At 38.6% G+C, this 14,426-nt stretch overlaps 1 protein-coding gene across 1 annotated transcript; it reads left to right on the plus strand.

Annotated features, from left to right (window-relative positions):
- The first annotated feature begins 1,191 nt into the window (after positions 1–1,191).
- Positions 1,192–10,730, plus strand: LOC101789912 (cytochrome P450 2J6). Its single transcript, XM_005022450.5, has 9 exons — positions 1,192–1,362; positions 2,836–2,998; positions 3,356–3,505; positions 4,415–4,575; positions 6,626–6,802; positions 7,373–7,514; positions 8,556–8,743; positions 9,586–9,727; positions 10,313–10,730. Exons 1-9 carry the CDS (start codon positions 1,192–1,194, stop codon positions 10,489–10,491), a joined length of 1,473 nt encoding a protein of 490 aa, XP_005022507.2. The 3' UTR covers positions 10,492–10,730.
- The last annotated feature ends 3,696 nt before the right edge of the window (positions 10,731–14,426 follow it).

The raw sequence follows: 14,426 nt of genomic DNA on the forward strand, positions 1-14,426 counted from the left end.
TCTTTATTAAAGCGCAATGTGATAAGTAGTGAATAGCTTTCATAAACATCTAATCTGAGTATTTCAAAAAGGCTTATAGTTACCTTTAAGCTGGTCAACAAAGGGATTTAATTTTTCATGTACAGTCTACTGACCCACCCTTGTATTTTCAATAATACCATGATCTTTAATAAAGATTAGCTTGGGATTTAAACTTTGCTTATATTTTTACTATATTACTATGATACTAATTTACCATTTTGAATGTCTTGATCTTGTTTGTTTATGAAGCCAAATGCTTCCAAGGGGAAGTCACGTTTGACCAATGTGAGGAACCTCTGCAGCAAAATGCTCAGCCTGACGGATGAGGAGAGAGCAGTGGATATCATCTTCGTGGACCTCAGTAAGGCCTTTGACACTGTCCCACATCAGGTTTTCATAGTCAAGCTGTTGAAATATGGGTTGGGTGGGCAGGCAGTGGGGTGGACTGAAAACTGGCTGGGCCCAGAGGGTAGCGGTCAGTGGGGCAATGTCTAGTTAGAGGTCGTAACTAGCAGAGTGCCCTGGGGGTCAGCACTGGTTCTGGGCCTGTTTGATGTCTTCATTGATGATCTGGATGATAGGCCAGTGTACCCTCAGCAAGCTTGCCAACCACACAAAATTGAGGGGAGTGGTGGGTACATAAGAGAGTTGCGCTGCTGTCTAGAGGGACCTTGACAGGCTGGAGAATTTCACCTCTCTGGAAGACTAGAAGCTGGGACTCTATAGCTTAGAGAAGAGAAGGCTTAGAGGCATCTCATCAACCTCTCCCTGGGTGTGTAGCTAGTCCTCAGAAAATTCTGTTGGCTTTCCAAACTCTTTTTGCAAGAATCCCCTTATGAAACCAGTACTGTAGGGAGGGATTTTTGTCACAGCAACTGCCTTGGCATAAGGAAGCATATAATTAAACTGCATTTGGTTTTCCTTGAAGGACTAACACTTGCCAGATTTGTAGCTGTAATGTAATGGAGCAATGTCTTATATACTTAAAAATAAGAACACTTCATTCTCTGGGATCAGAAAGTAAAGTGATAAAGAGGGAAGGACTAGGAGAGACATAAGCCTAAACATCTTTTTCTTCATAGGGAGGTACCAGCAAAACAAGATAAAAATGGATCTCTTGCTATATAGCAGGTTTCCAGAGACAAGGTAGCCTTGGAAATCAGAAGTGAAATGTTAACAGTAAGTGTAGGGCTTGTATTTTTTGCAGCATCTCTGCTGTTTGTAGAGTTTCTGAGACTGCAATGGAAGCGAAGACAACTTCCTCCTGGACCAACTCCATACCCCCTCTTTGGAAATCTGCTGCAAATGAATTTCCGAATTCATCATGACATCCTTAAAAAAGTACGTATTTTGGGGCAATTAAATAATAGACTCATAGGCTGACTGAAGAATGAATGCATGTTTTTGTTAACGTAGTTTTCTTTTGAGTGCTAGGGAGGGATTTATTCTGTATTGTGTAGACATGAAAATCTGTGGAGATGAGTTAAATATGGTTGTTCCGAAATTTTTGGCTTACTATGAACCATCTCATTAAAACCTTAAGTGTACGTGAGCGAAACAATACTAATATTCCTGCCTTACAAACTGGAAAAGCATTGTAAAGAACAGACTTGCATTTTGTGGAGGTTTTCATATGTCTGTTTTGGCTCTTGTTGCACTGACAAATTCTAAATACTCCATGAAATAGCTATTGAGTGCTTATGTGTTTTTAGTGTAAAAAGGATTTTTCAAATGCTTATTCAACATTTTTTTCATAAGATCTGAGATTAAAATTTTTGTTTATATACAATTTAGTCAGATTTTCTGAAGAAACTTCAATCTGCTGAACCTGATTGAGCTTTTAAATAGCTGAACTAATTCATTATGTGCCTACACTCAAAATGAGCCCTTTTCTAAGTCTAGTTGTAATGCAGAGCACTTCGAGAATTTTTATCCTACTGTTTTATATTCCTAGTATATATATTAAATATTTAATGTTTATATTTAATGCTTATGTATGAGTAATAGCACCTCAATTTCATTGCTTGTTTTTAAGCTTCCTTTTCTCTGTTTCTTCCCCATCCTGCTAGTTCTCCTAAGTTGCATATTTCAAGGCAAAGTAGTGTGACTCCTCAATGTAAAATTATAGGCCTTAGATAAATATAATAGAAAATTATAGACCTTAGAAAAATTCAACCTTAGGTAAATCCCAAATCTGCAAGCACATGCATATAAATCCTTGCACAACGTGCAGAACTGTTCCCTCTTGTTTGCACACAGGCAGCAAAATTTTGCCCTCCTCTAGTCCTGCATTAGACTTCTTGGAATATTTTGACAGCTCCTCACTCCTTCCAGCCTATTCCACCCCCCAGACATCCTACTTTGATCTGTGGAGACACAGGGCTGTCGCATCTGAGCTAGGAAGGAGAAGGTGATTCCTGCTTTCCCTACCTCCTCAGCTGCTCTTGCTGCACTTAATACACAAGGGGGAACAGTAGATGGTTCTCCTAAAACTCATTATCTAATGTTGTCATCTTACAATCATGAAGGAATTCATCTGCAATGAGTTTGAGTTGTAAGACATGCCGGTGTCTGATGTTATTTATTGCAATATTTTCTGTTTGACATTTTAGGAACATTCTGATCTTTAGTAAATGAGAGTTTACATAGAAACCTGGCTGCAAGCTATATTAGATGTAAGAATTAGTTTGATGCTGTCTTCTCAAGGTCCAGTGCCCTTGGGGAATCTGTCAAGGGTGAAGAACTGTTTCACCTTCTTTGATTTAAATGTGATGGTTCTTACCCATGTTGTTCTGATACTGCGTTGTTCTACAGATGAGCAAACTTCATGGTAATATCTTCACCTTATGGCTTGCAAACGTACCTGTGATTGTCCTGCAAGGGTACCAGGCAGTGAAGGAGGGTATGACTGCCCATGCTGAAGAGGTTGCTGGAAGGCCACAAAACTTAGCCTTTGAAATATTGACACATGGAAGGGGTAACTATTATTTTCACGGCTTCTTCTAAGGTATTCGAATCCTGGTTTTGGAAACTGATTTAGAGTCTCAGAGTGCTTAATTTATGGTGGAAAAAAGGTCAATATTTTCTCAAAGTTTTATGAAACATTGTTTTTTGGGTTCTGTTGGAACAATAGTGGCAGAATACAGCTATAGTCATATTTTCTATACAGGCAGTAGATTGTAGACTAGAAGAAAGGAGGAAAAGAGAAAAGAAAGAGGCGTGCTCCAGGACTGCGGATAAAAATTAACTTGGCAGAGAAGCTTCTTTGAAACATTAACTGTATGTATGTATTAAACCATACAGCATTAGCAACATTAATTCATTATGATTCCAGGTGTTATGTTCTCTAACGGTCATCTTTGGAAGCAACAGAGGCGTTTTGGACTTGTAACAATGAGGAAAATGGGAGTAGGGAAAAAAGACCAGGAGTGTCAAATACAAGAGGAAGCCTGTCACCTGGTGGAATATTTGCGGGGAACAAATGGTATGTGCCTGTGCTCAGCATTTGGGTCAGTATGGGCAGTAGTGATTTTGCTGAAGAATGGATAATTGGTAGCTTTTGAAATTATATATTTGGTTACAAAAGTGTGTTAGATTTGTACATGCGGAGCTGAGTCTCAAAGGTCTGAATCTTATGATCTGTGGGAAGCATTTCCTTGAAGTGTTACCTGTGAAACCACTCCACAGGATGAATTTAGAACTGAGACTCCACGGTTCCTGTCTGTAAGTGTTGGTATTTCTCAGGGTAACAGCAAACAGTAACAAAACAGATCTCACAGCACCCTATATCCCTCTACAGAAAAGAAAACAAGGCATGAAGTATTCAAAGCTTTGGCCAAGGTTGCAGAATCCCATGGCTCTGCTCTGGCAACTGCAGTGGAACAAGCACGCTCACCTCACATGGCTTGGGGTAACTTCCTCAGTAAGAGAGGAAGTTTGTTTAAATTGTGCTGCTGAAAAACGGGGAGCATCTGTAGGTTTGCTCAAGTATTCCGTTATTCACGTACAAAGGATGTGAGCAGAGAATAAAGGATGGTTCTCCTTTTGATTCAGTTGCTTATTCATATGCTGTCTTGGCTGACTTTTTTTGTACCAATTATTGCCAAATGTGAGATCTGCTGATGCCAAGGTTCTCTGAAACCTGGGTGTTTTTATTATTACCACTACAAATCCCATTCCCACCAGCAGTCTTGCCTTTTTTTGGTAATCAAAAAAAAACTTTGGTGTCTGAAATTACTTTTTACTCACATCTTTTGCTGATAAATTGCAATTTTCCATCCACTAATATAACATCAGAAGAGTTTGATAAAATGTTATTTCATCATCTCTCTATTCAGTGCAAAAAGCTGGAACAATAAGTGTTACAGGTGAATGCTTTTCACTGTGTTGACAGGAAAACCTCTGGACCCCACTATGCCCATTATTAATGCTGTCTCAAATGTGATTTGTTCTCTGATTTTGGGACATCGCTTCTCTCTAGAAGACGAAAACTTTCGCCGCTTGATTGAAACTATTGATGATGTATCAGCATTTATGAACAGCAGCTGGTTTTATGTGAGGATTTTTTTTTTCTTTGGTTATTTTATACAGCTAGACAATGAAAGGCAACTTGCTGGTTACTGTTATAAAAAAAATGAATACTAATGCACCTGGAGTCACTGGAGTATGCATCAGAACAGTACTTCTAGATGACTAGTTTAAAACCGATTTCAGTTTCTTATACCTTATCATAGCATCAAAATTTCTCAGTCCTGGGAATTTCCCAGTCCTGGTGGACTGGGATGGAAATGCATAGGCTCGTTACATGGCTGAGAGATGTACGAAGGTCTTTCTTGCAAAAGCACTACCTGTACAGCTCCAGTGTTTGAAACACAGCAGCAAAATATAAGCAAAAATACCTGAAAAGCTCTGAAATAAGCTTATCTTAAATTCTGACAAAGTGGCTTTCTTCGCTATCTGAAATCATATGACTGTCATCTAATATCAAAAGAGTAACATGGGTCTTGAGTACTTCCTTTGCTACTGTTAGCTAACCTTGTAGAAGCTTAAGCAGAGCAACTGTTTTGCACGAGGGTAGCAAAGGTACCATGTAATTGCTTAATGGTAGCTTCTTCTATAACTTTTGGCAAGACAGCAGCTCCTAACCTAACCTCTGATTCTTTGGAGAGAAAATTTGCGATCATGCTTCTGTGTGAAGCTGTGACCGCAGCTGCAAAAACAGTGGAACAGATTGTTTCAAACCAGGGCAGTTTTATCATTAACCATTAACAAACGGGACCCATGGTGCTGTATGTAGTTAAGGAGTCATTTTACCAATGTACAAGGCACCTACTCCTGCAGAACTTGCTGGAACTCAACAGGCTTTACATCTTACATGATTTTTCACCATCTCTTGCTAACTGAAAATTGCTGTAACTGAGGTCTAAGAGAACTTGAGGATTAATTCGATACTTTAGGTTAAGAAAAATAATCAAAATACTTTTTCTCCCGGAAGATGTGGGTGTAATGATTCCTAAGATATCTTCTAAGAAGGGTAAACACAGGATCAGCTACTTCCAAACTGCTTTCGGGAGATATTTGTATAAGCTCTTCTTAAAGCTCTTAATAGTGTCCACAGCTAACCAAAACATTCTAGTCCAGTATTGCATTCTGTCCTGCCCTCCACAGTGCTTTCATAGTGTTGTACAATCCTTTAATAATCACCTGTACTAATCTATTTTCCTAGTAAGCAGACAGATTTTTTTAAGCAAAATTGTGCAGTAGGATGAGGAAGAAATGAAAGCCAGGAATATGAGCAGGCTTGTGGGAAGGCATAGGTTTGTAATACAGCTGCTATTTAAAAAGGTGAGCCCGATTTATGACCTAACACGTAGCTTAAGCAGGGTAATTCTGCCGTGTAAACTGGAATGACATGATGCAATCTGTAAAAGGAGAAAAAAAAGAAAGGGAAATAAAGTAGAGGAGTGAAATTAATACAAAAGTCATTTTCCTCTCTTCTGCTGATATGTTGTTTTATAATGGTTTAAGTGAAAGAAGTGAATAAACAGCAGGGAATCCATGCGGCTCTGTATGTTTTGCTCTGTAAAGTTGTTTTGCATATCACATATGTGATGTGTTTGACTAACCGCACTTCTTTTCTGGGAAAAAATGTGTCTGAGTAAAATCCCCACGCATTCAGTATCCTACAGTAAGATATTAAAACCACTAAACAACTGGGTTCAGATATTTCTGTTTTCAGTTTAGCAGATGTGTCAAAGAAATTAGATTTTTATTTACTTATTTTTTTAATCAGAGAGAAATGATACGTATGTTAGGCTGAGAACAAGGATATTTTTCAAGTTTTTAGCTGTTGTAGTTCAGAGGAACCTCATCTATTCTTTGTATACCACAATGGAAAATTTATAGCATAAAACTAAGGGAAATTCTGCTCCAGGGAAAAATAAGAAAGTCTTTAATGGATCACTGGACAGGAATTAGCTTTTCAGTGTAATGGTGAAGACACAGTCATCAGTCTTTCATCCACTTCTTCCCCTACCCACAAGTCTATATTAGTATTCAAATTTCGTTTGCTGAATACCACATATCTAAAATCTCTCTTTCACAGGTACATGATCGGATTCCCTGGTTTGCAGACCGTTTTCTAACACCATGTAAGAAGACTTTTTCCGGTATAGATTTTATGAGAACACTGTTCAGAGAGGAAATTGAAAGCTACAAAGAAAAAGGAAAAGCAGATGAAAGTCAAAATTTTATTGGTTGTTATTTGGATCAGATAGCTAAAGTGAGTATCTCTGGTTTCCTTTTAGGCTCCACTAACAACTAGTGATTTTAAGCGCTCCTTTGATTATAATGGTGTCTAGTATCGACTAGGGAAATATACAATTTCCCTCTAGAAAAGCTTATAGGTGGATGAATTAAAAAACAAACAAACATAAAAACAACCAACAACTGAAATGGTGAGATGGCAGGAGGAGGATGAAGTAATAATGTGAGTAGTTTTGTGGGTAGATTATCTATAGCCACAATAATAGCAGATCATCGTATGATTAAGATACAACTAGGAATAACAATCATGGTAGGATTTGTATCAAGATTAGAAAGCATACGTAATTACATAAATTTGTCATGGCTGAAGAGCCAAATGTGCATGTGGATAGAATAAATTTACAAATGCACTGGAGAATATTAGAAAATGTATTTGTATTATTGAAGAAGTTTTCTTTTCCAGCCCTTTATTTATTCATTTATTTATTTTTCATTTTTAATAGCATCAATAAATATTCCTGTGATGCAGAGTGCTTTGCTTCTCTTTTGTGTGCCTTAACTTGATCTTTGCAATTCATATTTGCAGACTGAAGGAGTTGCTGATGCTACATACAACAAGGAAAACTTGATCCAGTCTGTTTTGGACCTCTTTCTGGCTGGTACAGAAACTACAGCTACTACTTTATGTTGGGCATTGCTCTATATGGTGGTTTATCCTGATGTTCAAGGTAAGCTCACACAAACAGTTCTGCAACTTTTTAGGAATTATAGGAGTTCAAATAGTAGCATATGAATCAGGTGACTGCATGTGTCTGTTTCGTCCTGTGTCCAAGATAGAGTCTTTGGATCACCCTCTTTGACCTATGACTTCTCCTTTATGTGCTCCCAAGTACTTTGCAGCAGAAATTAACTCAGTGCAGTGGGAGGTTGTTAATGTGTGGTTATTACATGAAATTTAGAATTCTGAACATAGATATCCGCATATAAACAGATATTAAATAAAGGTTGGGCTGAATAGCTTTAAATTGTATGCTCTTAATAATGATGTTCGCAGAAGAAAGATGCAAGTTGTCAATGGAAAGAAATAATCAGAGTGCACAGAATAATAAGGATTAAAATGTATTAGTAATCACTCTGAAAGCTTCATATTTGACAGTCTAAGCTGGGTATCAGGTGCAGAAGGAGGCTGGCAAGAGGAGAATGGCTGAAGTGGTAAGGAGAAGGGATTTCCCATTGTTCTTACCTAATGGCTCTTCAAAAGACCTAAAATTTGAGACTGTACTGCATATACTGAATTTTCACAGCATGATCTTTCAACCTCTCAGGATATATTAAAGTTATCTTAAGTTTCCTAATGCATAGGATCAATCATCTTGCCATTTCAGACCAGAAATTAATAAAAAATGACAATTTCAATTTGGGTTGTAAATAATAATAATAAAGAAGTGTCCTTGAGGGGGAAAAAACCCTCTTTTGTGTAAGTGCTTCCCAAGGCAGGTAATTACAGAATAGTAATTATGCCATTTACAGATGGCAATCAGAATCCATGCAGTCCTGAGTGAAGACCTGTCTTTGTTCAATTACTAAACCAATCTCTTAATACAGGATTAATATTTAATTTAGGTCACCCAATTGGTAATTTAAAGGTATTATTTAAAATATCTTTTTCATCTTGCTGGGTAGTATTATAACTGTAAAAAGCAATAGGAAAAAGATGATGATAGAGCTTATAGATTGTTGTATATTTAAAGCTGAATATTCCTCTACAGAGAAAGTCCAGAAGGAGCTGGATGCTGTTCTGGGTAGTTCCAATGTAGTTTGCTACATGGACAGGAAACGGTTGCCTTATACAAATGCTGTAATTCACGAGATCCAGCGATTCAGTAATATTGTCTTAATTGCACTTCCCAGAAAGACTATGAAGGACACAGAACTGCTGGGATATCCTATTCCAAAGGTACAAGCATGCTGCATGTTTTAATGTTTGAGGTCCAGTGCAATTGTAGTTGTTCTTAAAACTGTTTTAGTGTAATTTTTAAGTTACTGCATCCACTTCAGCTGTACAAAACACTGTCCTGTTTTAGGTCCTTCTGTTTTAATTGCTCATTTAGTTGAAAAGCGTCTATGATTGAGAACGGCCAATATCAGCAGCATGGGGTACATGAGTTTAATTTAGAAATGCTTTTGAGGGTTTTCCTGATTGGGGAAATACATGCTTGGGTCTTGCCAGTTCTGGCGCTGTCCCTTAGATATGACTGTATTTAAGCAAGCCTTTTACAAGGAGTTGTGTGTATTGTCCTAACTACTTTGTCCTACTAGTAGCTTTTCAGAACATGACTTCTGATGATAGAAAACTTGTGAATGGAGACTGGAAATAAGCTTATTAATTTCCAGCAGTCTCAAGTCAGTCCTATCGGCTGATGAAAAGCCATCCAAGACCAGAAAAAATAGTTCTACTGAAAACCTTGGAAATTTGAAATTATTTTTGTGTCACAAACTTTTAAATTAAGTATCTTGCAAATGTTATAATTAAAATATTTAAAAGTTTTATAACTGAAAGGTACATTAGGGTTGTTTCTATATATTCTTCTATCACTGCTTTTCCTTATTTTATTTTATTTTATTTATTTTTTAATGGATCTGCTTAAAGCAACTCTAGCATAGCAGAAATCATAGAGTATCAAAGGTCAAAATTAAATTGGTACTCATACTGTTACTGAGAAGCTAAGTATTAAAAATGCAATGGCAATAGGAAAAAGAAAACCAACACATTTTAACAAATGTGCTCCTTTTTTTCAGAACACCATAGTTCTAGTAAATATTGATTCTGTTCTGTCTGATCCTGAAAAATGGGAAACACCTGATCAGTTCAACCCAGGCCACTTTCTGGATAAAGATGGAAACTTTGTACACAGAGAAGCCTTCTTACCATTCTCAATAGGTATTTACACTGAACAGCAATTTCTTTATTCCATGTGATAACACCTTAAGATCCATTCATTCCTCTACATAAATTGGGAAGGCAATTCTACTGTTGCAAATATCTCCAGAAAGAGAAAAGTCCAATTGTATGTAGAAAAGATTGGAAGAGAAGGAATGAAAAACAGAAACCTTTTTATTGGAAGAGATCCATTTTCTCTTGGAGGAGAGATCCAGCTATCAAAGTAGTAGCAGCAAAATTCATAATGCTATTAAGACTGTAACTATAAACTACGCAGCCCTGGTGATCATTTCTATAATGCTCTGTCTGCCTGCTGTGAATACAGATGGAAACTTTCAGAGCGAAAATACAAAGCAGCCTTTCAGATTTGAATCACTACATGACAGAGTCAGTTAACTGTAGAAGAAAAGGACTATCCGCAGAAAACAAGCAAGCAAACAAAAAACCCTTACCTATTTGATAATAGATGCTGTGTTGTTGTTGTTTGTTTGTTTGTTTGTTTGTTTTCCTGAAAACTGCAAGCAAATTAGAAAGGTAGTTTTGATAGAAATCCTTGGGCTGATTGCCTTTTCTGTCTTTTCACAGGGAGCCGTGTATGCATGGGGGAGCTTTTGGCAAGGCTGGAGCTCTTTATTGTCTTTTCTACCCTATTGCGGGCATTCAAGTTCACTCTGCCCGATGGAGTGAAAGAAGTCAACACAAAGTTTGTTTTTGGGAGTATAATGAAGCCACCTCCATTCCAGCTCTGTGCTGTTCCTCGGTAGGAAATGTTGCTGTATGGATTCAGGGAAGACTTTGCATGATTGTTTCTGCAAATGAATGCATCTTATCATTTCTTAAGATTTTTTGCTTTCCTCTTGATTTGGTCAATCACTATAATGGAAGGTGCTTTTCAGACAGTTGCATCCTGAGGATTTTACCTACAAAGAGTTAATCTTTTGTTCTTGTTTTCAGTTTGCAAACACCTGGTATATTTGTCCTGGTGCATATTGTTAAATAAAGACAAAATGGGAAGAATTAGAACTGGGTCTTATTTATTGGTAACAGGAACCAGCATCAAGAGAGAAAGAACTTGAAGAAAAGTCTATAAATTAAAAGTGTCATGATAAAATATCTGTATATTCTTTCTCATAAACCGCAGTGTGTGGAGATAGGTGGAGAGGTCATTTGGTCTGTCCCTGGATATTAGTGGATGGAGGAGGTAAGTTCTTGGGAGAAACCTTCTAAAGAGTCAGGTAATACGATCTGGGATAATTACATTTCCTGAGACTGAACAGGTTTGTTGTTGTGCAACTCTGTCATTGACACGTGGCAAGAAGTTGAGGTTTTCACCCACTAAAACAAGTAGTATTTCTGCCCTTGAGATGGAAGTAGAGGAATGGCTTCATTAAGCGGGTGTGGAGAGCTTTTCATAATCCAGGGAAGGAGCAAGGACTGGAAGACAAATGACAACAGCAAGCTAACACAAAGTGTTGATAAATAGTTCCTTCTTCCTTTTATGAACCCAGTGGTTGACAGCAACATAAGAACACATATTTTTCATGATAGGTAGTCATCTGGCATTGTTTACTGCAGATCCTTCAATAATTTATTCAGCTTCATTTGTTCTTTTCAGTTCTTTAATGGATTCTGTATTAGAGATATCTGATGACATCCATCAGAATAAATTAGCATATCACCACCAACAGAGTATTTGGCACTACTGATGACTTCTTGAAGTCCTTTATGAGCATTGTGCTTAGGTACTTAGCAAATATGGACATTGAACATTTTGCTAGCTCAGTTACTGACATTTAACAAAGGGTTTTTCTGACAAGATTGAGAGTGTGTTTTTTTCCTTTGACGTACAAAATGAATACTGTCTGCTAGCATATGAGGGGTTATTTTTATACACCAATTGGCTGGTAGTAACTTCTGTAGGACTAAAGTCATTGTCAGCTGTGTTTGTTTTAGTTACCTCAGCCTATCTTGTAGTTTAAAGCACCACAGTTTAACAGGCAGAGATCTATGAAATCAGTAACCGGTGATGCCAGTGCCATCTAATTGGACATAAAAACACATCTGGATACTCTTATGCTGTAGTAATCCATGCTAAGTACCCACTCATACTCTGTAGGGAAAACTGTATGTGTCAGAATAAATTATGGTTAACATCTCAAGGTTACTCCACACACTCAGCTTTGCCAGTGAGTCCTGTGAAAGGTTTCCTGCTCCCCTGTTTTACCTGGACTGGGAAGGTCTGGGGTCTCTACCAAGCAAAATTTGAATGGTGCATGATGGTTGTGGAGCAGACATAATAAGAATGTACTGGCCATCCTATTTCCCACAGATCACTCTACTCTCATTTTCCTGCCTCTATCTCATCTTCAAAATCCACTTCAGGTGTTCTCTTGCTTGGTCTGCCTTCCTGCTTCCAATTTTTGCTCCCTGTTTGGCCTCATTTGGCTTTCTGTTTTTACTGCCCTTCTTATGTTATGCAGTTGTTTGTCTTACCTTATCCTTTACTGTTTCTTAAATTGCAGAGTAGCTGTAGTTACTTTCCCTAACAGCATTGCTTTGTATGCATTAAAATAAAAAGCAGATGACAGTACGAATTGCAGCCTCTTCACTTCATCATCAGAGAAAGCAACTTGAGGCTTTATTGTCACTTAGAGCAGCAAAAAGATATAATTTTGAAAAAGGAGTGGTTGTCAGAAAGCCTAAGGAAAACAAACAAATAATGGATTGATAATATAGATATCAGCATGAGTAAATGCCAGCTTTTCCTTTCTCTCTATGCTTTCTCTCCCTATGCTTGTTCTCCCTTCCTAGAAGCCCGGCAGGAAAGAGGCAATAGCTGCAGGGCTCCTGTTGAGATCCATATGGTTTACTTTCAAACGTAGCTATATTCTTTATTGTGAAAATACATTTAGTTTTGGGAATGTAATCAGCACCAGAGTATCACCGTTCCTACACATAAAGCACAAATTACTCAACCCTTCTTTCTTGTTTCCTGAATCTGAATCCATACTCTCAGGATCTTCCCCGTCCATTGTGTTAGGACGAATTTGTACAGCCATTGCTTCATGATTTAGGAGATCAGTTAGTTTGGGAGGGTGTTGGCTGCAATGTCTGGATTCCCGTGAAAGGCTTTTGGACTCCTTTTTTTTGGACTCCTGTCCAGAGGAGTCCAGAGAGAAATCCTCAGGGCCTGGCTGGGACTGGCATGGTGGAGGCTGGAGGGACAGGGGGAAGCCATTTTGGGAGCTGGTCCTGAGGCAAGGCTGTGGCCATCGTCTTGAGTGAGCTCTGCGGAGCGTGGCTGAGCTGTCATGGGCAAACGTGGCAGAAAGATCTGGGGAAAAATCACCTGAATTTGGTGCCTGGGTGACAACGTGGGAGAAGGTGGGCTGCTGGCTTGATGGGGAGAGTCACTCATCTGTGGGACCGCTCGCCCACAACGGCCACCCTGTGTGAGGTGGAGAAGGGCTGGGGTCTGGGGTGCCTCGTTACACCCTCTCTTCTCCAGCATGGCCGTGACTGCAAGTACTGATCCATGGTTTTGTTCAGCTCCGCTTCCTGCCCTTTTATTTCTCCTGGCTGCTCCTGCATCATGCCCCGATTTTAGATGTGGATGCAGGATGTGACTGATCACTGGCAGAACCTTAGTAAATCTGTCAAGGTGTTGAAGGGAGCAGTGGTATTTGCTGGATACCTGGATTAGTGGTAATGTGAAAACTCCAAGCCACAAGGCTACAGAAAGAAATGAAGAGGTTTTTACTGTGAGGCTGCTGCCCTGGAAGTTGTGGAGGTCCTGTGCAGATCTACAGCCGCCTTGGGCAGTCTCCTGGCCATTGGTCTGTCCTCCTGTTACCTCGGCTGTGTTGGGAGATGGAGACACTTGATCTCTAAAGACTTGATTGAGAGCAGGACCCCAGGCTTGAGAATGAAAAACAAAAACAAAAAACAACAACAACAAAAAACAAGCATCTAGATGCAAAATCTTTGACTATCTAAAAATCTAGGGACCTACATTGGTATCAACTTGAAAAAAAATGAAGAAGTAGTGAATTTTAAGTAGATTTTGCAAAAGCACACTGGGTAAGGAGCAGGTAAATGAACCCAACAGAATTAATTTTTAAAGTGGAAAAAACCCCTGCTGTTGAACGAGATGTTTAAATTAGAAACAAGTGCTTTGAAGAATAAGCTTCTTATTGTAAACAAATAAAGCTTTTGTAGAAGCATAGAAACAGCCGTTTCTTGGTTAATACACATTCCTCAATTATGCTTTAATGGTAATGAAGTGTGGTGGTTGGAAGCTAATTGACTTGGAGGTCTGGAAATTGTGGGCTGGCAGACTCCAGGCTATTCTTTCTGGATAAGTGTGTTGTGCGTCCCAGAGCCACAAATCCTGTGAAGCAATTTTTGCCCCAAAGAAAGAGCAGCTGAAAGAAACAAGATGAAGCACAAGCCTTCTTGGCAGGTTTTCAGAAGATTAGTGAAAATGTATTTCTTTTATTAATGTTTTGCTTTCAGGGAATGTGCATTTTTCACAGAGAAGCATTTACCCACAGCATTTCAATCAAGATCTGTAAGACAGGACTCTAACCATCACTGCTGCGTTGTCCACAGCCCCTCTCATGTGGTTTTTCATGGTCTGATTGTAGGCATGTAAAACTCCCCTGATAACAGATTTATATTTCCTGCATGTGCTGAGGCC

Source organism: Anas platyrhynchos, chromosome 9 (assembly GCF_047663525.1).
Source record: "Anas platyrhynchos isolate ZD024472 breed Pekin duck chromosome 9, IASCAAS_PekinDuck_T2T, whole genome shotgun sequence".
Taxonomy (NCBI): domain Eukaryota; kingdom Metazoa; phylum Chordata; class Aves; order Anseriformes; family Anatidae; genus Anas; species Anas platyrhynchos.

What these genes read in the sequence shown, in the direction of transcription:
- LOC101789912 (XM_005022450.5), top strand. Translation starts at nt 1,192, where the DNA reads ATGTTAACAGTAAGTGTAGGGCTTGTATTTTTTGCAGCATCTCTGCTG. An exon ending in ATATTTGCGGGGAACAAATG is followed by an intron (nt 3,506 to 4,414) that starts GTATGTGCCTGT and finishes CTGTGTTGACAG; the next exon opens with GAAAACCTCTGGACCCCACT. An exon ending in CTTCTTACCATTCTCAATAG is followed by an intron (nt 9,728 to 10,312) that starts GTATTTACACTG and finishes GTCTTTTCACAG; the next exon opens with GGAGCCGTGTATGCATGGGG.